The sequence below is a fragment of the Lepidochelys olivacea genome (assembly GCF_965140295.1).
Source record: "Lepidochelys olivacea isolate rLepOli2 genome assembly, chromosome: 7".
Classification (NCBI taxonomy): Eukaryota; Metazoa; Chordata; order Testudines; family Cheloniidae; genus Lepidochelys; species Lepidochelys olivacea.
This window is the reverse complement of record NC_140417.1, coordinates 45,202,019-45,223,835: the sequence shown is the minus strand read 5'-3', so window position 1 is coordinate 45,223,835 and position 21,817 is coordinate 45,202,019. Positions and strand designations below refer to the sequence as shown.

Here is a 21,817-nt window from a genome sequence, read left to right as displayed (position 1 = left end):
CCCAGCCACCGTTTAACAGCACACAATACTAACCGAGAGTTTACGACTGGAAGGGGAGAGGAACAGCATACTGGAGGCAGCATGAAGTTATCCAGAATGGAATTTATCCATGACAATAACAACTTCCACACTCTCCTGAAAAGAGCAGAAGAGCCTTCACTCCTATTTTTAAGGCCAGAAGGTACCTCATCTAGTCTGACTTCTTGCATAACACAGCCCAGAGAATTTCATCCAGTGATTCATGCATCAAGCCCATAATTTCTGGTTGATCTTAAATACATCCAAAGTGGCCAGAACCTCAGTCTCATAACCTCTTGGAAAACCAGAAGTACAGTGCTTCCTCTCTCTGCCTGTAACAGCATGCTGGACTATTCAGTACTGATACAGGGGGAAGTGTCACATACTGGCTTTGCAAACTGATGCAAAAAGAAAAGGAGGACTTGTGGCACCTTAGAGACTAACCAGTTTATTTGATCATAAGCTTTCGTGAGCTACAGCTCACTTCATCGGATGCATACTGTGGAAACTGCAGAAGACATACTGATGCAGTGTTCCTTGGAGGTCTTGCATTCAAGTACTGACACACACAACACTGCTTAGTTTCTAAGATCCAGCAGAGTCCTAGCATATGGTGTTATAGATGCTGGGATATATACATGGTTTACTGCAAGGATGGCTGTATATTTTAACCGTGTGTAATTCTGTGTATCTAATCCCAAACCTCCTGTGGCAGGCGGTGAATTAGAATTCAGGTCACTGCTCTCTTGGGAATATCCTTCCTGAGTTTCTTTCTCCTGGATCAGTAGCTGAGGCTGTAAAGAAAAAACAAACAAATCACCAACAAACAACACAGAAATCATGTCAGAGAAGATAAAATACAACCAAACGAATTAGATCCGAACAAAAAAATCTTTAATTAGTGCCTTTTAAACAATTAGCTGTGCAGGAGTGAGGACAGGCCCATCTTCTCAGCCTGTGCCCATGCTGGCTGTATGTATGCATGCACTCAATGTGTATTGTGTGTGGTGTCAGGATGTGTTCCTGTGGTATATGCGTATGTGATGTCTGAGAGTGTGGAAATGGTTGTTGAAGGCATTCAGTTATTATGCTATTTGTGAGGGAGGCAGCCCCGCAGCCTGTGCAATGTCGGTTTAGTGGGGAACACTCTCACCTATGATGCAGGCGCACAAGACAGCAAACCAGGAAATCCCACAGCCTGCCTGTGGAATATCAGAAATAGAAATCGATTGCAGTCTATGAAACTAGAGGGTAGCCATTCAGCTCTGCTCTCGTCTCATTTCTAGCCCATTTAACCCATTTGCAGATGGAAAATAAAGAGGACCGTATGTGCACCAGTGTGCTGGATTTACAGAAAGTTTGATACTCATATCAATTTACCATAGATCCTGAAACTATCAAGATAAACCCATTGGTCTATTCCTCCTTGATGCTTTTATATCACACTGAGGATAGTAAAGGATGGCATCACAATAGGACACAAGCCACTGATCAGATTTCACTATCAGTATGCATAGATTCCAAGACCAGAAGGGACCATTGCCCAGGGGTGGGCAAACTTTTTGGCCTCAGGGCCACATCTGGGTATGGACATTGTATGGTGAGCCATGAATGCTCATGAAATTAGGGGTTGGGATGCAGGAGGGGGTGAGGGCTCTGGCTGGGGGTGCAGGCTATGGGATAGGGCCAGGGATGAAGGCTTTGGGGTCCAGGAGGGGGTTGGGGGTGGAGCAGAGTGGCTCAGAATAATGGAGGGGGCTCCAGGATGAGGCAGGGGGTTGAGGTGTGGGAGGGGGTATGGGCTCTGGGCCAGGGGTGTTGGGTTCCAGGGTGGGGCCTGGGGGCTCTGGGCCGGGGCTGAGGGGTTCGGAGTGCAGGAGGGGGCTCCAGGATGGGGGAAGGGGGTTGGGGTCTGGGGCGGGGGGTGAGGGCTCTGGCTGGGGGTGCGGACTCTGTGGTGGGGCTGGGGATGAGGGGTTTGGGGTGCCGGAGGGGGCTCCAGGCTGGGATTGAGGGGTTTGGAGGGTGAGAGGGGGATCAGGGCTGGGACAGGGGGTTGGGGTTGGGGCACGGGAGGGGGTCAGAGGTGCAGGCTCCGGGCAGCGCTTACCGGAAGCAGCGGTATGTCCCCACTCTGGCTCCTATGTGGAGGCGCAGTTAGGCAGCTCTGCACACTGCCTGGTCTGTGGGCACTGCCCCCGCAGCTCCCATTGCCATGGTTCCCGGCCAATGGGAGCTGCAGAGCCTGTGCTTGTGGTGGGGGCAGTGTGCGGAGCCCCCTGGCTGCCTGTACGCATAGGAGCCAGAGTGGGGACATGCCGCTGCTTCCGGGGGCCGCATGGAGCCACGGCACATGCAGAGCAGTGCAAGCCCCTGACCCGGCTCCCTGGCGGGAGCTCGAAAGCTGCATTAAAAGGTCTGACAGGTTGGATGCAGCCTGTAGTTTGCCCATCCCAATCTACTTTGACCTTCTGAACAACACAGGCCACAGAGCTTCCCCCAAATAATCCCTTTTTTAACTAGAACATATCCTTTTTCTTTTTTTTTAAAGGCATCCAATCTTGATTTAAAAATTGCCAGTGATGGAGAATCCACCATGACATTTGGCACATTGTTCCAATTACCCTCACTTAAATATTTACACCTTATTTCTAGCTTCAGTTTCCACCATTGGATTATGTTCTACCTTTGCCTGCTAGATTATAGAGCCCATTATCAAATATTTGTTCCCCATGTAGGTACTTATGAAGTGATCAAGTCACCCCGTAACATTCTCTTATGAATTGGTTGACTTGCACCTGTGCTCTAGTTTCCTCCCTTGCTGGTTCTTCTGTGCACCATGGTACTCTAACTACTAAGGATGCTTCATGGAAAGAGGGCTCCTAGATACCACTGTGTCAGGGGCTTAGGTCCAAACATCAGGCTGACCCCAGCTCCTGGAGTCCTATTAGCATTTTACAGGTGTTCATTAAACACCAAAAGGCATTGTGCTTTACCCACTTGCGCTGTAATTTAATCCATTTTCATAAGCTAAGGAAGAGTTGGGCCAGGTCAGTATGTGGAAAGATGACCTCCAAGGAAGAAACAGGAGATGCAGGAAGTAGTAGTGGTGGCTTAGTAAGGATTTCTGTCAATACTAAGCCAGTGGCCCTCTATGGCACCAGGGAAAGCTGCGCTGCAGGATAAGATGTAAAATTGAGGTCCTGGCCAATTGTGGTCATTAAACATCCCATGGCACTTTTTTCAAGAGCAGCGGTGTAAACCACAAATTCCATCTTGGGAAACTATATTTTACCTCCCTGGATTGCCCTTATAGTTTTATATGCATAAAGTCTCTTTCCTTTCCTCCTCTCCTAAAACTCTTGTGTAATGTTGCTGTGTTCTGTTAAATGCCTGCTCTATTCCACCCAGTCTCATCCTCGGCACTGAAAGAGGCAGGGGTCCTGTCGAAAAAAATAGTATGGGATCAGATAATTAAAGACTGTATCATAATGCATCGGCACAAAGGAACAAAATTTGAGTTGCACAGGCATCCTTAATGCTGGCATTCCTAATTTTGGGGTGTTTGACTTTGCAGCTGTAATGTCCTTTTAACTAGAGCTGGTTCAAATCAGAATTTCTGTCCTGTGGAAATGGCGATATTGTGAAATTTGGTTTCAGCTGGAATTGGGACGGAAAAGTGAAATATCACAGAACAGTAAGTGCAAAAAAAAGGTTGATTCAAAACCTTTCATTTCAACATTGCTGAATCGAACTCTTTCATTTTGGTTTGTTGAGCCTGTTGAAATGTTTTGTTTGAGGTTGGTTCAGCATTAATCTGTGCCTGCATCAGCTGCTATGGTGTCTCATAGACGTTTCAATTCAAGGTCCCCCTATTCTCCTCTGTGGGCTGGCGCTCCCTGGCTGGACCACATCTTCATGATGGAAATGCATGGTTACGTTAACTCCCATGATGCATCACATCATTTCAGCCAGAGAGAAGACTGTGGTGCATAATGGGAGATGCAGTCTCGTCAGGGAGTCTGGCCCATAGAGAAGAACACGGGCAGGAAGCACCTGAACTACCGTCTCCCATGAGACACTGCATCAGCGGACACAGACTAACACCGAACTGCCCTGACACAAAACTTTTTGATTCAATTTGAGCTGAAAATGTTCTGATTTGGGTCAACCCAACCCAGAAGGATCTATTTTGTTTAGATTTTTCTGATGGGAAATAAAAAAAATTCCCTGAGGGGAAATTTTCAATTTTGTGAAAACCAATTTCCAATGAAAAAACATTGGTGGAAAATTCCCAACCAGCTCTACTTTTTAATGTAGTTTTTTTTGTGATGTAATACATAAAAATGTGAACGGATGTTTTAGCTGTCAAAGGACAGTGCAAGGCTATGCCACATAGGGACAATTCTTTATTTTACTTGGTTTTGTGTTCAAGAACCCTCGGTAACTGTATTTGGATACTCGCTGCCTTTTCTGTCTGTCTGAGGTAGTTAGTTATATGGTCCTCATTAACATGGTATCTTAGTGTCTCACAAGCTTTAATATGTTTATCCTCATAACACCCCTGAGAGGCAGGGCAGGACTGTTATCCCCATTGTACAGATAGGGAAACTGAGGCACAGAGAGACAGACTGACTTACCCAAAGCCCTGGTCTACACTAGGACTTTAGGTCGAATTTAGCAACGTTAAATCGATTTAAACCTGCACCCGTCCACACAGTGAAGCCCTTTATTTCGACTTAAAGGGCTCTTAAAATCGATTTCCTTACTCCACCCCTGACAAGTGGATTAGCGCTTAAATCGACGTTCCCGGCTCGAATTTGGGGTACTGTGGACACAATTCGATGGTATTGGCCTCTGGGAGCTATCCCAGAGTGCTCCATTCTGACCGCTCTGGACAGCACTCTCAACTCAGATGCACTGGCCAGGTAGACAGGAAAAGAACCGCAAACTTTTGAATCTCATTTCCTGTTTGGCCAGCATGGCAAGCTGCAGGTGACCATGCAGAGCTCATCAGCACAGGTGACCATGATGGAGTCCCAGAATCGCAAAAGAGCTCCAGCATGGACCGAACGGGAGGTACGGGATCTGATCGCTGTTTGGGGAGAGGAATCCGTGCTATCAGAACTCCATTCCAGTTTTCGAAATGCCAAAACCTTTGTGAAAATCTCCCAGGGCATGAAGGACAGAGGCCATAACAGGGACCCGAAGCAGTGCCGCGTGAAACTGAAGGAGCTGAGGCAAGCCTACCAGAAAACCAGAGAGGTGAACAGCCGCTCTGGGTCAGAGCCCCAAACATGCCGCTTCTATGATGAGCTGCATGCCATTTTAGGGGGTTCAGCCACCACTACCCCAGCCGTGTTGTTTGACTCCTTCAATGGAGATGGAGGCAATACGGAAGCAGGTTTTGGGGACGAAGAAGATGATGATGATGAGGGGGTTGTAGATAGCTCACAGCAAGCAAGCGGAGAAACCGGTTTTCCCGACAGCCAGGAACTGTTTCTCACCCTAGACCTGGAGCCAGTACCCCCCGAACCCACCCAAGGCTGCCTGCTGGGTCCAGGAGGCGGAGAAGGGACCTCTGGTGAGTGTACCTTTTAAAATGCTATACATGGTTTAAAAGCAAGCATGTGAAAGGATTACTTTGCCCTGGCATTTGCGGTTCTCCTAGATGTAGTCCTAAAGCCTTTGCAAAAGGTTTCTGGGGAGGGCAGCCTTATTGCGTCCTTCATGGTAGGACACTTTACCACTCCAGGCCAGTAACACGTACTCGGGAATCACTGTAGAACAAAGCATTGCAGTGTATGTTTGCTGGCATTCAACCAAAATCCGTTCTTTATCTCTCTGTGTTATCCTCAGGAGAGTGAGATATAATTCATGGTCACCTGGTTGAAATAGAGTGCTTTTCTTCAGGGACACTCAGAGGTGCCCGTTCCTGCTGGGCTGTTTGCCTGTGGCTGAACAGAAATGTTCCCCGCTGTTAGCCACAGGGAGGGGGAAGGTTGAGGGGGTAGTCACGCGGTGGGAGGAGGCAAAATGCGACCTTGTAACGAAAGCACATGTGCTGTGTATGTAATGTTAACAGCAAGGTTTACCCTGAAAGAGTGTAGCGACTGTTTTATAAAATGTGTCTTTTTAAATACCGCTGTCCCTTTTTTTTTCTCCACCAGCTGCATGTGTTTCAATGATCACAGGATCTTCTCCTTCCCAGAGGCTAGTGAAGCTTAGAAAGAAAAAAAAACGCACTCGTGATGAAATGTTCTCCGAGCTCATGCTGTCCTCCCACACTGACAGAGCACAGACGAATGCGTGGAGGCAAATAATGTCAGAGTGCAGGAAAGCACAAAATGACCGGGAGGAGATGTGGAGGGCTGAAGAGAGTAAGTGGCGGGCTGAAGAGAGTAAGTGGCGGGCTGAAGACAGGGCTGAAGCTCAAATGTGGCGGCAGCGTGATGAGAGGAGGCAGGATTCAATGCTGAGGCTGCTGCAGGACCAAACCAGAATGCTCCAGTGTATGGTTGAGCTGCAGCAAAGGCAGCTGGAGCACAGACTGCCACTGCTGCCCCTCTGTAACCAACCGCCCTCCTCCCCAAGTTCCATAGCCTCCACACCCAGACGCCCAAGAACGCGGTGGGGGGGCCTCCGGCCAACCAGCCACTCCACCACAGAGGATTGCCCCAAAAAAAGAAGGCTGTCATTCAATAAATTTTAAAGTTGTAAACTTTTAAAGTGCTGTGCTTAAAGTGCTGTGTGGCATTTTCCTTCCCTCCTCCACCACCCCTCCTGGGATACCTTGGTAGTCATCTCCCTATTTGTGTGATGAATGAATAACGAATGCATGACTGTGAAGCAGCAATGACTTTATTGCCTCTGCAAGCGGTGATTAAAGGGAGGAGGGGAGGGTGGTTAGCTTACAGGGAAGTAGAGTGAACCAAGGGGCGGGGGGTTTCATCAAGGAGAAACAAACAGAACTTTCACACCGTAGCCTGGCCAGTCATGAAACTGGTTTTCAAAGCTTCTCTGATGCGTACCGCACCCTCCTGTGCTCTTCTAACCGCCCTGGTGTCTGGCTGCGCGTAACCAGCAGCTAGGCGATTTGCCTCAGCCTCCCACCCCGCCATAAACGTCTCCCCCTTACTCTCACAGATATTGTGGAGCACACAGCAAGCAGTAATAACAGTGGGAATATTGGTTTCGCTGAGGTCTAAGCGAGTCAGTAAACTGCGCCAGCGCGCCTTTAAACATCCAAATGCACATTCTACCACCATTCTGCACTTGCTCAGCCTGTAGTTGAACAGCTCCTGACTACTGTCCAGGCTGCCTGTGTACGGCTTCATGAGCCATGGCATTAAGGGGTAGGCTGGGTCCCCAAGGATACATATAAGCATTTCAACATCCCCAACAGTTATTTTCTGGTCTGGGAATAAAGTCCCTTCCTGCAGCTTTTGAAACAGACCAGAGTTCCTGAAGATGCGAGCATCGTGTACCTTTCCCGGCCATCCCACGTTGATGTTGGTGAAACGTCCCTTGTGATCCACCAGAGCTTGCAGCACTATCGAAAAGTACCCCTTGCGGTTTATGTACTCGGCGGCTTGGTGCTCCGGTGCCAAGATAGGGATATGGGTTCCGTCTATAGCCCCACCACAGTTAGGGAATCCCATTGCAGCAAAGCCATCCACTATGACCTGCACATTTCCCAGGGTCACTACCCTTGATATCAGCAGATCTTTGATTGCGTGAGCTACTTGCATCACAGCAGCCCCCACAGTAGATTTGCCCACTCCAAATTGATTCCCAACTGACCGGTAGCTGTCTGGTGTTGCAAGCTTCCACAGGGCTATCGCCACTCGCTTCTCAACTGTGAGGGCTGCTCTCATCCTGGTATTCATGCGCTTCAGGGCAGGGGAAAGCAAGTCACAAAGTTCCATGAAAGTGCCCTTACGCATGCGAAAGTTTCGCAGCCACTGGGAATCGTCCCAGACCTGCAACACTATGCGGTCCCACCAGTCTGTGCTTGTTTCCTGAGCCCAGAATCGGCGTTCCACAGCATGAACCTGCCCCATTAGCACCATGATGCATGCATTGTCAGGGCCCATGCTTTCAGAGAAATCTGTGTCCATGTCCCGATCACTCACGGGACCGCGCTGACGTCGCCTCCTCGCCCGGTATCGCGTTGCCATGTTCTGGTGCTGCATATACTGCTGGATAATGCGTGTGGTGGTTGATGTGCTCCTAATTGCCAAAATGAGCTCAGCGGCCTCCATGCTTGCCTTGGTATGGCGTCCGCACAGAAAAAAGGCGCGGAACGATTGTCTGCCGTTGCTCTGACGGAGGGAGGGGCGACTGACGACACGGCTTACAGGGTTGGCTTCAGGGAGCTAAAATCAACAAAGGGTGTGCCTGTACATCAAGGAGTATTTCAGGCAGGACTGCACGGAGGGTTCCAATAAGAAATGGTGCACCTAAGTTATCGTTGTTATTGGAACAAGGAGGTTAGCCTGGCCTCTGATTGATACATGGCTAGATTTACCTCGCTGCACCTTCTCTGTGAGTGACTGCAGTGTGATCTAGACAGGGGAGGAGGAAAATGAGTACAAAACAAATCTGGTCTATTTCTTGTTCTGACCCACTCCATCTATCTTTTACATCTTTGGCTGGCAGCAGATGGTGCAGAAGGACTGCATGCCATCCACATCTCATGGCTGCTTGGCAGAAGATGGTACAGTACGACTGCTAGCCATCTTCATCTCTTGCCTGCCTGGCATAAGATGGTACAATACGACTGCTAGCAATCCTCATCTCTTGCCTGCCTGGCAGAAGATGGTACAGTACGACTGCTAGCAGTCCGTATCGCCTGCCCGCTCACCATAAGACGGTTCAATAGGACTGCAGGACTAAAGAGAATGACCTGGTCAAGTCACTCCAAATTTAGTCCCTGCGCCCATGTCTGCCCAGGTGCTCCCAGCCGATGTGGCCAGGAGCACCTCGGACACGACGAGGACGACTACCAGTCGTATTGCATCGTCTGCTGCCAGAAGGCAATGGGTTGCTGCTACTGTGCAGCAAAGCCGTACCGCGTCTGCCAGCACCCAGGAGACATAGGGTGACGGTTACCTGAGCTGGCTCCATGCTTGCCGTGGTATGGTGTCTGCACAGGTAACTCATGAAAAAAGGCGCGAAATGATTGTCTGCCCTTGCTTTCACGGAGGGAGGGAGGGAATGGGGGCCTGACGACACGTACCCAGAACCACCCGCGACAATGTTTTAGCCCCATCAGAGTGCTCCATTGTGAGTGCTCTGGACAGCACTCTCAGATGCCCGATTGTTTGCCATTGCTCTGACGCTGGGAGGGGCGCTTACAGGGTTGGCTTCAGGGAGCTAAAATCAACAAAGGGGGTGGCTTTACATCAAGGAGTATTTCAGGCAGGACTTCACGGAGGGTTCCAATAAGAAATGGTGCACCTAAGTTATTGTCGTTATTGGAACAAGAAGGTTAGCCTGGCCTCTGATTGATACATGGCTAGATTTACCTCGCTGCACCTTCTCTGTAAGTGACTGCAGTGTGATCTAGAAGAATGAGTCCCCTAGACAGGGGAGGGGGGGAAGCAAATCTGGTCTATTTCTTGTTTTGATCCACTCCATCTATCTTTTACATCTTTGGCTGGCAGCAGACGGTGCAGAAGGACTGCATGCCATCCACATCTCATGGCTGCTCGGCAGAAGATGGTACAGTACGACTGCTAGCAGTCCGTATCGCCTGCCCGCTCACCATAAGACGGTTCAATAGGACTGACTGCAGGACTAAAGAGAATGACCTGCTCAAGTCACTCCAAATTTAGTCCCTGCGCCCATGTCTGCCCAGGCGCTCCTGATCGACCTCACAGAGGAGACCAGGAGCACCTCAGACATGACGATGACGGCTACCAGTCGTACTGTACCGTCTGCTGCCACAAGGCAAGGGGTTGCTGCTCCTGTGTAGCAATGCCGTACCGCGTCTGCCAGCACCCAGGAGACATAGGGTGACGGTTACCTGAGCGGGCTCCATGCTTGCCGTGGTATGGCGTCTGCACAGGTAACTCAGGAAAAAAGGCGCGAAATGATTGTCTGCCCTTGCTTTCACGGGGGGAGGGAGGGAACGGGGGCCTGACGATATGTACCCAGAACCACCCACGACAATGTTTTAGCCCCATCAGGCATTGGGATATCAACCCAGAATTCCAATGGGCAGCGGAGACTGCGGGAACTGTGGGATAGCTACCCACAGTGCAACGCTCCGGAAGTCGACGCTTGCCTCGGTACTGTGGAAGCGCTCCGCCGAGTTAATGCACTTAATGCACTTAGAGCATTTTCTGTGGGGACACACACACTCGAATATATAAAAGCGATTTCTAAAAAACCGACTTCTATAAATTCGACCTAATTTCATAGTGTAGACATACCCAAAGTCACACAGGAAGTTTATGGCAGAGCAGAGAAATCAGGCCCCAAACTAGTGCCCTAACCGTTGGACAATACTTCCTCTGCTGGAACAACCTTTTCTGCCTAGCTCAATTATTTCATGTTGGAGGAATGTCTTAGTCCTTCTCTCTCAGTTCTTCCTACTCCTCCTCACCTCACTTTCTCTTTAGAGCCCCAAGGAGATATCCATATGCCTTTAAACTCATGCCTAGCTGCCCTCCCCTCCACCCATTGCACTTCAAATGCCACCTGGGGTGATCCTGGTCTCTACCCATGTCAGGCACACTGAACAGTTGCGAAGTGGGCTGAGAATCATGGCTAAGCCAGTCTCCTTCCTACATGTTAGTGTCAGTTTAACCACAGGGCAGCCTGTGCCAGCAGGTGTTTGACAGCTGGTTAGTGCTTACCCCCCTCCCGTCCAAGTCATGCTCTTTAGGGAGCCTCAGCTTTCTGTGTATTTACTTGCTTAGATTTCTGCAGCTCTATAATAATAGTGCTTTCCAACTGCTGCTAAACTCATTGCTCAGATAAACAGAGGCATCACTATCATGATGACAATGTTTCATGCACTCATCCCAACAGAGACCCACCAGAGCTCCGCTCACACAAGTATCCAGCCTCACCCATCTTCTTACTGACCTAGGAGAAAAGATGCGTCTTGTGGCAATAACTAGAGATGAACCAACTCAGATTATTACAGACCAATGGGTAAATTTATCAGGAGTATAAACCAACCACCACTAACTCTCATCAAGGATTGGCAGCTTCTCCCTTTGCATACACCTACTGTAGCTTGATGGTAACACAATTCACGGGCATAGGACACCTTTGTCTATCCCCCTTGACTGAGACCCCTTTTGCCTCCTATACCTCTTCTTAGAAGTTCAAGTTTGCTGCTTTCAAGGCCAGACTGCTTGGAACACCCATATGACAACAGATCTCCTTAAAACTACAAGTGGTGAGAATAAGAACAGAGAAAATGGAATTTAAACAAAAGAAATGTTTTGCTTAACAACCCTCAATTTACACTTCTCAGAAGCTGAACTAGCTGCTGCCTTCTCAGCTCAGTTACAGAGAAGAAAAGGCACCCCTGTGCATTTAAAGAGCAATTACCTTCCCCGGTCATGCTGGACTAGAAAGAGTTTCCACCACCCTGTTTATCAAGTTTCAGAGTAACAGCCGTGTTAGTCTGTATTCGCAAAAAGAAAAGGAGTACTTGTGGCACCTTAGAGACTAACCAATTTATTTGAGCATGAGCTTTCGTGTATCCTGTATCCTGTATTATCAAGTATCCTGAGGTCATCTTCTATCCCCCCAAACATTTTTTTCTGCCAACCTCCCCAGCCAGGTTAACCCCCAGGGGAATCTCTCTTTTCCCAAGCTTCAAGTTCAGCAGCTTACAAATCATTCTGAAGTTCCTACCTGTGTTTGTACAGCACCTAGCACAAGGGGAACAAGGTCCATGACTAGGACTCCTAAGCACTACAGTGATCACCTCCCCCACCCCCGACCTTTCATCTGTCCCAGAAGGACTATCGATGTACTCCTCAGCTAATCTGCTTGCTGTGTACAGAGTTTTGGGTTTCCGATCCATGAGTCACACTTTCAACTCCTGAGCGCACAGCATATAAAATTGTTCCATTTCAATCAGCGCAAAGGCCTCTTCTGTTATGAAGAGTCCTCTCCCATATACCCATCTCCTCCAAACTGAGCAGCAACTTCAGAATACCCCTCAATACCCTGCTTCCAAGCTCCCTGAAATTTCTTTCTGTATGAGTCACAGGTCTCTTCAAATTTCTGCAGCAAAGTGGTTTTAAACTTGTCATTCAAACAGTCTTCACTGGCCATTGAGATCATGCTGCTAACATTAACCATTCGATAAGGGAGCTGGAAACTGCATCTTATCCACAGCAGCTACCCAGTTCAGTGTGCACCTTCATTCAAAGCCTTTAGAAAACATAGATGGTACCACCTTCTTTATGTTTAGGAAACAGCTCAAGAGCTACATTGCCTGTGGAATTAGATGTGTGATTTCTATCTCCACTTACCCAATAGCTTAGCCTCTGGCTGTGCAACCACTCAGTGACCACTTCATGATAATGCCGTCTGTCATGTTCTCCCTTCTTACGTTGGCATTTTAATTCCTACTCCACACACTATCTTTCCTGCAGCTGTAGTCACTTTGTCTCCAGCTGGTCTTTCTTCCACTCCCAGACCCATTTGCCCTGAGCACTCTGCCCAGGTGATGCTCTGCTGTTCTTCCTGTCACTGCAGACATTCCATTCATCCTCCAAGCTCCCCGCTGAGGTCTCATCCTCCACCCTGGATTCTCCAGCTTCTCCTGGCCTGCTGTGGCCCTGGTCTCCCTCAACTTCCTCAGGCCCTGACCTGGCTGCTGGCACTGGCTGTGCCTGGTTCCTCCCTTTCGAGGTTTCTCCATTCTCTGCAGTTCCTGAGCCTCCATTTGGCTGCATGTGACCATGGATACAACACTTGCTTTTGTTGGTTACTGAAGTTGCTAAAGTAGTTTTCTTTCCCCACACAGCTCTATTGTTACTCCTTCTTTAACATCTCGTAGCTCACCTCCTCCTTCTGCCTTTTCCTAATCTTAACCCAAAAAGAAAATAAGTATAGAACAGATTTTCTTTCCCCCCTCTATAATTCTTGTTTTTTCACCTGTTGCTTCTTATGAGTTTTCACCACAGCCAGACCCAATATGCTGCTATCACTGCAAACCAAACACTACCTCCAACTCCCATCACCTAGGTCCTTAAGCCTCACCCCTTGCGTTTGCCTGCCATAGCCTGAAGGCCACACAACTCAATGGGATAGGACACCTTTGTCCATGGCCCTTGACCAAGACTGGGAGGAGAGCGTAAGTTCCAGAACTCCTTTTGCCTTCTGTACCCTCCTTAGAGGTTACTCCCTTCAGGGCCAGGGCTAAAAGCCCCACACAACAGTGGATTTCCTTAGAATTAGAGGCATTGAAAGTAAAAAGAGAGAAGAGGAAATTAAAACAGAAGAAGTGTTTAGAGTATTGTCTCTGGATTTACACTTCTCACAAGCTGAACTAGATGTGGCCTTTTCTCAGCTGGATGCCAGAGAAGAAAAGGCCATTTGATATGTAAATAGCATTTCTCTTCTCTGGCCTTCCCTGTGGGAGATTCAGCCCTGAGCTATGTCCAGAGGACATTCCTCCCTCACGAACTGTTTGTCAAGTGCTTCCTCCTAGGAGTACTGTATTAGGGGAGCTCACCTTGCAATCCTTCCAAGTTGTGGCACTTCCCCCATGGGAATTCCCTCCCTCCAAGCCTCCAGTGCAGCCCTTCATTGGTTGCTCTGAAAGAAGCCAATGAACCTATCTGGCTTATATGTTTATCATGGGTCTATCCATTGTTCTGGGGATAGGTATCAGAGCATGACTACAGTCTGGCTTCAGTGGAGTTTTTTAATCCTATCCTCCCTCCGTACTTATCTTCCTTGGTTATAAATATATATTATTGATGAATCAGATCATCTGTCACAGGAAGGGTCTCAACTTGGACCAGTCTGGTCAAAGCCATCAGAAGGCTTGGGAGTAGGAAGCTTGCAGAACTGATTTAATGCAGCATTAGTTTCTGACACAAGTTTCCCCTCATGCCTGTGGGTTCCCTGAGCTCCAACTCCCATCTCCCACAGCCTTCTTATTACATTCTTAGGGAGGTTTCAGAGTAACAGCCGTGTTAGTCTGTATTCGCAAAAAGAAAAGGAGTACTTGTGGCACCTTAGAGACTAACCAATTTATTAGAGCATAAGCTTTCGTGAGCTTCATCTGATGAAGTGAGCTGTAGCTCACGAAAGCTCATGCTCTAATAAATTGGTTAGTCTCTAAGGTGCCACAAGTACTCCTTTTCTTTATTCTTAGGGAGGAATTCCATGGGCATCATCTTCTGAGTTCATAGATTTTAGGGCCGGAAGGATGCACTGTGATCATCTAGTACAGTGGTCTCCAAACTTTTTACTCCCAAGATCACTTTTTGAATTTAAGGGCAACCCAGGATCTACCCCGCCCCTTCCCCAAAGCCCCGCCCCACTCACTCCATCCCCCCCTCTGTCCATCACTCGCTCTCCCCCACACTCACTCACTTTCACTGGGCTGGGGTAGGGGTTTGGGAGGGGGTGCAGGCTCTGGGATGGGGCAGAGGGGTTTGCAGTGTGGGAGGGAGCTCTGGGCTGAGCCTGGAACAGGAGGTTTGGGTGCAGGAGGGGGTGAGAAGTGCAAGCTCTAGGAGGGAGTTTGGGTGCAGGAGGGGGCTCTGGGAGACTGTATGGGCTGCTGGCTCTGAGAGGGGGCTCAGGGATGGGGGTTGGGGTGCGGCCTCCTGCCGGGCAGCACTTACCTCTGGTGGCTCCCGGTCGGTGGCAGGTGCAGCAAGGCTAAGGCAGGCTCCCTGCCTACCCCGGCCCCACGCCTCTCCCAGAAGGGGCCAACGCACCCCTGTGGCCTGGGATGGGGGCATGTGTCTCCTTGTGCTGCCCCTCTCTGCAAGCACCACCCTCACAGTTCCCATTGGCCACAGCTCCCTGTTCCCGGCCAATGGGAGCTGCGGGCACAGTGCTTGCAGGCAGGAGAAGTGTGCGGAGGGAGACCCCTGCCCACAAACCCCCCAGCCCCGGGCCATGAGGTGTGCTGGCTGCTTCTGGGAGCAGAATGGGACCAGGGTAGGCAGGGAGCCTGTCTTAGCAGCAGCCACACTGCGCCGCCAGAGATCGCAATCGACTGGGAGGTCCTCTAGGATTGACCAGTCGATCGCGATAAACTGGTTAGTGACCACTGATCTAGTCTGACCTCCTGCATAACAGGTCACAGAATTTCACTCACAGATTCCTGCAACTAGCCCATATCTTGTGGTTGAGCTAGATCATTCTGTTTAGAAAGACACCGCATTTTTACTTAAAGACGTAAAGTGAAGAGAATCCACCATATTCCTTGGTAAATTGTTCTAACAGCTAATTACCCACTTTGTTACAAATGCACATCTTCAGGCTAGAAATAAAGCATCTAGCTTCATCTTCCAGACCTTGGGTCTCTTTATGTCTTTGTCTGCTAGATTAATGAACCCTCTGCTGTCAGAGTTCTAGGTTTCTCACTCCAGTGACCTTCTCTTTCCCTTGAATTCTAAATTCCCCTTTTGAAATGAACCTGAAATCTATGAATCCCTCTTACTCCATCAGAATTCCCAAGGAAAGCACAGTTCTTGCTGAGAAACTCAGGAATCTTTGCTTTTGAAGCATCAGGAATAGGGAGTGGAAGAGAGTTGCTTCCTGAATTAAGTGTAACATATTGCCAGAGGTTCTTGAATAAGAATGTTTTTGCAGCATGTTCAGCCCCTGGGGGTGGCAGGGGAGAGGAAGGAGGAAGAATCTTGCTCTCCTATCTGGCCAGATCAGTGCTCAAGACCCAAAGAAGGTTGCATCAGGGCTTCCTAGGCTGAAAGAGCATCAGCACAGCTAAGAAGCTTGAGAAGAGGAGCAGACCAGAAAGATGGGGGATCCTCTGGGCTTTGAGAGAAGGAACTCAAGGAGAAGGAACAAAAGAGGATTTTGATGTCATTGTACTTACCCACTTTCGGGGTCTCCCTCTTGGTCTTTTCTCAGCTGAAGATTCTACCTTTAGTTATAACAAAAGACATGATCTAGTCCTCTTTCATAACTTATTGCACTTGTGATCAACACATTAAGGCCATGTCTGCATTACAGTGGCACAGCTATAACATTGTAGTGCCATGCTGTAGATGCTTCCTACAGCAATGAAAAGGGTTTTTCCACCACTGTAGGAACCCCACCTCCCCAAGTGATGGTAGTTGGGTCGACAGAAGCATTCTTCAATTGATCTAGCTGCATCTACACCATGCGTTGGATCAGCATGGGTACAGCACTCGGGTGTGTGTGTGAATTTTTCATAGTGACAGTGTTCAGAGATGTGAATTTTTTTACACCCCATAACACTGTAGCTATGTTGCCCTAACTTTTAAGTGTAGGCGAGGCCTAAACTTGGTCAGGGTGACTTCATTTTAAAGTCTTCCTGTGTGACTGCGGATTATGATTAGGAGTATACTAACTAGGAGGAGGTGGCAGGGTCTTAGGAGGAAGAGGAGAAGGCAAATAGTGGTGATGACCTGGTAGAGACAGAGGAAGCAGAGGAGGTTGCTGGCCAGGCATCAGAGAGGAGGAGGACAGGCAGACGTGGATTAGGAGCAGGCAAATTAGGATTAAGACTAGGACACCTAGAAGGAGGAGCTCTATGGGAAGGAGGACTTGGGAGATGACTAAACAGATGAAGCAGAAGACGGAGGCAGCCTAGAGGAGGATATCAACCAGGCAGAATTGGAGGATGTCAGAGGAGTAGGCAAATTAGGATGAAGACAAAAACAAGTAGGGGGAGGCGGAACCAGGAGGTGGAGATTTAGGAGAAGGACTGGGCAGTGGAAGCGGAGGCAGTGGACTAAGGGAAGGAGGAACATGATTAGGAGGCACAGAGTGCCAGATGGGGACTATGGTGTAGGAGAAGCACGAGGAGGAGGAAAGACACAGTGGAAGAGGAGAAGGATGAGGAGGAGGACCACCACTAGGAGGAGTAGGGTGAGGAGGAGGATAACTATGACTAGGAGGACAATTAGGATGAGGAGGAAGATGATGCTGAGGCTGACAACGACTAGAACGAAGAAAAGAAGGAGGCAGCCCTTTGGGTGCCAGAGGCTTAGTGTGAAAAGGCTTAGGATGACTACAAAGAGGACTAGGCAGGGCTGACAAAAAGGGAGAAGGATGAAGACGACTAGGCAGCAGCAGATGATAGAGGACAATCAGTGGTGGCAGACAGAGTGCAGAGGGTGATGATGTAATGGTAACAGTGGGAGAGGAGTGTAAAGTTTGTCAGAGCTTAAAGACTTAAACAAAACTGAAAAAGGAGATGACACAAACTGCCTGCCTTTAAATGAGAGAGCGCCTCTCTCGTGCTCTCCCAGCAAAAGCCTGGAGGAGAGAAGGATTTGCTTTCCGGTGAGCTCTGCATCCTTCCATAAGCTGAGCACATGCCATGGTCTCTTACCGTCTGCCCATCACGGGCATTCCGTTTTTTGCTTCCTTTTGGCCTTCCTCGTGGTTTCTTTAGGGGCAAAGGTCCCAGAAGCTCCTGCTTGGACAAAAAGAGGGTAACTGTTACTCTGACACTCTGAACACCAAGCAGTCAAACGATAACTTCAAGTATGCAGCCCAGTGTATTTCCTGCTGCGGCCCGTGGACCAAGAGCGGCGCCCAACACACTTGCTGGTGTTCCACAGAGTGCTGGCTAGTCACATGGCACTGGCTCTGCTCCTTGTTTCCAGTGGCTAAACTGCATTAGAAGACAGTTAAAGTACATTTGCAGAACATACAGTATCCAGGGAAGAAGGAGGGCCCAGTGATGAGGGTGCTAGCCTGGGACTTGACCACAGGGGTTCAATTCCCCACTCTCTACCACAGGCGTCCTATGTGACCTTGGGCAAGACACAATCTCTCTGTGCCCCAGTTCCCCATCCTACCTCACATGGTGGTTGTGAGGTGCTCTGATACTACAGCAATGGGAGTCAGAGACATTCTCAAGATAGATACATACTTTCCTGTGCTAAAAATTGCTAAAAGGATGTTATGCAGCTGGGAATAGGAGGTGTCCCTTGTGCCCCTCCCCCCTGAAAGCATGATAGAACTCCTGATGTAACCCCTAAAGGTTCCCAGGAAAGTATACACCTTATACCGGCTGCAAGGGATCACACGTTCTAGAGCTAAAATGCAGCCACTGCTGGGTATGGAACACAGCAGCACTACAGAACAGTGCAGGACAGCGAGCAAAGAACACCTGCTCCAATTTAAACTGCTGAGGGAATTCAGGAAGTAGTTACCTGAATTGGAATTTTGCCAACACACCAGGGTTAACTTCTCAACTCTCGCTGAAAGTACCAAGGGACCACAAGCAGTTAGGAAGCCCTTGATTTTATGTCACCTCTAAAAGACAGTGCATCTAAGCAGCACAGTGCCACCTATTCAGTACTGACTCAGAAGGCATCTTACTTTCACTGGATCAGTACCCACAGGAGAATAAAGCTTTATAGAAGCATAGAAAGGGAAGAAGAGAGAAAAAGTATTTGGTTGTATAAAGCAAACCTATATGAATTGGCACATGCACAGGAATTGGCTCACATTCTGTGGGTTCCTTATTTAAACTCTGATGGAAAAAAGTAAAAACAAGCAGGGTTCTTTGTTTTAAGTTTGTAAATGAGGAGAGTGTGAGATGTATTATGTTGAAAGCCCTGGAGGCAGAAGTCCTCTGTTTATCCATAGGACGGAAGCTGTACAAGCTCTCTCTTCCCCTCCCTATTAATATGCCTTGGTCCTGCCCTGAAAGGCTGACCTCTATGGAGAGAAAGCAATTCAGCTATGTGATGCATAACCATGTTATGGTCCACTAAGAAGTGGATTTAGGCCTCAGACTCATTTCACACAAGCTACCAAACAGCCATCAGGTGCTACCGGCTTTCCATCACTCATGACCTGATCTCAGTTGGAACCACCATGACCAAGACATGAAAGGATCTATACAAATCCCATTCTGAGCCGTCTAGGAGCCACCCGCCTATGTAGATAGCTATAAGGAATTCACAACATGTCAGCTCAGTCATCAACTTAAAACAATCCTTTTCAATAATTGCATTTTTTTCAGAGTAGCAGCCGTGTTAGTCTGTATCCGCAAAAAGAACAGGAGGACTTGTGGCACCTTAGAGACTAACAAATTTATTTGAGCATAAGGTTTCGTGGGCTACAGCCCACTTCATCAGATGCATTGAATGGAACATATAGTAAGAAGATATAGATATATACAGATATATAGATATAGATATATATACATACAGAGAAGGTGGAAGTTGCCATACAAACTGTAAGAGGCTAATTAGTTAAGATGAGCTATTATCAGCAGGAGAAAAAAACTTTTGTAGTGATAATCAAGATGGCCCATGTAGACAGTTGACAAGAAGGTGTGAGGACACTTAACTTAGGGAAACAGATTCAATATGTGTAATGACCCAGCCACTCCCAGTCTCTATTCAAACCCAAGTTAATGGTATCTAGTTTGCATATTAATTCAAGCTCAGCAGTCCGACAATAAATATTTAATGACCGTCAATGTTGAGATTCAAAAAGTTATAAAGCTTTATAACTCTTCAAACACAAATTGCATGGCAAACTATACCAAGTAAATATCCTTAAGTCAAACACTAATAAATTCTCAAGCAGCATTTTTCTTACTTTGCCTATCTGCAAATTTCAGTGGTCACTGATGGAAATATTTTTTCATTGATTTGTGTGCATAGGGTGAAATCTACATTTACTGACATTTACCTTTATAAAATCTAATCCTTCCAAGCCTACATATAGGTGTGTGCATAGACAGAAGGATGCCTTAGCATCTGTGGGTGTCACAGATTCACAGGACTTGTGCTGTCTCTCGGCTCCATACAGTCCCTGGGAGGAACCCCCTTCAGTGTGACAGCCCTTTTCCGGGGTCCACTCTCTCAGGGGTTAAGCTGTAGGCTCCTCCGCTTCCTGGAACCGCACCTCTCTGAGCTTTCAGCACACTTGTTTCTCACCGTGGGCCCCCTCAGGGAGGCCACTCGCTCTGGACCCCCAGGGCCTCCATTCCCAGAGGGAATGATGCAACCCTGATCTCTAGACTGGAGTGACTCTCAGCCAGCATAAAACAGAAGGGTTTATTGAGCATCTGAACACAGCACTGGAAACTTCTGGGCCCTCGGGCCTAGCAACCCTCAGCACAGTACATCTTGGTCTTGCCTGTATCCAGGTGGGCTCTGGCTGCTCTCTTTCCCCAGTCCAGAAGCCCACTCCTTCCAGCCGATCATCCTATATCACCTCCCACAACAGTTCCTCCCCTGTCCTTTGTCTTTGGTCCTAGGTAAATAGGTCATCTTAGCCCTCTTTCTTCCATCCTTCGTTCCCACTGGCTGGACCTGGCTGGTCAGGTCACCAGGGTCCTCTCTCCTCATCCCTTTGTCCTCCCACTGGCCAGAACTGGCTGACTGCCAAGCTGGGGTGGGCCTCCTGGTCACCAGGTCACCAGTTGCTAGGGTCCCCCATATCCAGGCAATTGTCCGGGGTCCTTGCTGCTAAGCGAGGTCACACCTGGTCCTCTGCAACAACAAACTCCCTCTCCCACCACCTCGTTAAACACACAGCACACAGGGAAACTAAGACCCACACAGTATTCATGCAAAACACTAAGAAAATTCTCCACTTCGTCACAGTGGATATGTCTGTGTGTAGTTATGCACACATTTCATTACACGAAGATGCATATGCTGATGCATATATTTATTAATTTAGCTGCACTCTATCTATATATTGGTGCATATATAAACACAAATGCATGTATTTGGTTTTGTAGGCATATGAACCTGAGTGCATTGTGTATATATGTAGGACAAAATTTTGTTCATTCGAGCTGTGATGCATGGAATGAGGAGTGAAAGAGCATATATCCTCTTCTCCCCACCCCCAAGTCATGCGCACAGAAGCAAAACAGTAGTAGAGCTTGGGGAATAACTGATTTTTCAGTTCAGTGGATGAACCAAAAAAATCCGCCCCGATATTTGTTTTGGGTCAAATAAATATTGTGTTCCATCTGAAACTAAACACGTCATTTCATTTTCAAGTGTTTTTCATCCTTTTGTGTGTTTTTTAGTAAAGATAGCTGAATTTTGAAACAAAGAGTCAAAATATTTTGTTTAAACTCTTTTTAAACAAAACGTTTCAATTTATCTGGAAGTTCCTTCCCTTTTTCTGTGGCCAAAACGATTCACCATATTGAACCTGATTTGCAAATCATTTCAGTCAACCCCAATGTGCATTGTTCAGTAAATAAACTATTCACCAAAAAAATTGCACCCAGCCTTATTCCCTGGCACTCATCAGGTTAACTCTCCTGATGAGGCTCCATGGCCCAGGTGGGCGTGGGCTGCCAATTTGGAGACCTGGTTGAGACAACGAGGTGCTTGCCATTGGTGGCAGATAACACGTAGTGTACCATGCTGTCCCTTTCTTGAGCAGCAGCAGTGTTTACTACAGAGCGCATTGCTCCCAGACCCCTCACACTCCTTGTCCTGCACAGCATAGTTTAATTTAGTTTAATAATTTCATTAATGCCAGCTTTTCTTGGTGCTGCCAGTGAGCCACTGCCTGCTCAGTGGCTACTTATTAATCTAACAGTCTAACAACACAGCATTCTCCATTGTCTTCCTAAGGCCTTGGGTACTCA

The 21,817-nt window shown here is 48.1% G+C and overlaps 1 protein-coding gene across 1 annotated transcript in view; it reads right to left on the bottom strand.

Annotated features, from left to right (window-relative positions):
• LOC311524411 (uncharacterized protein) overlaps positions 1-21,817 on the bottom strand; it is a 43,428-nt gene that overhangs the window by 8,345 nt on the left and 13,266 nt on the right. Inside the window, exons 3-5 of the mRNA XM_084635473.1 lie at positions 17,564-17,647; positions 16,079-16,126; positions 722-812 (exon numbers count right to left, since the gene is read on the bottom strand). Coding sequence (XP_084491599.1) covers positions 722-812; positions 16,079-16,126; positions 17,564-17,647 — 223 coding nt within the window. The remainder of the gene's footprint in view (positions 1-721; positions 813-16,078; positions 16,127-17,563; positions 17,648-21,817) is intronic.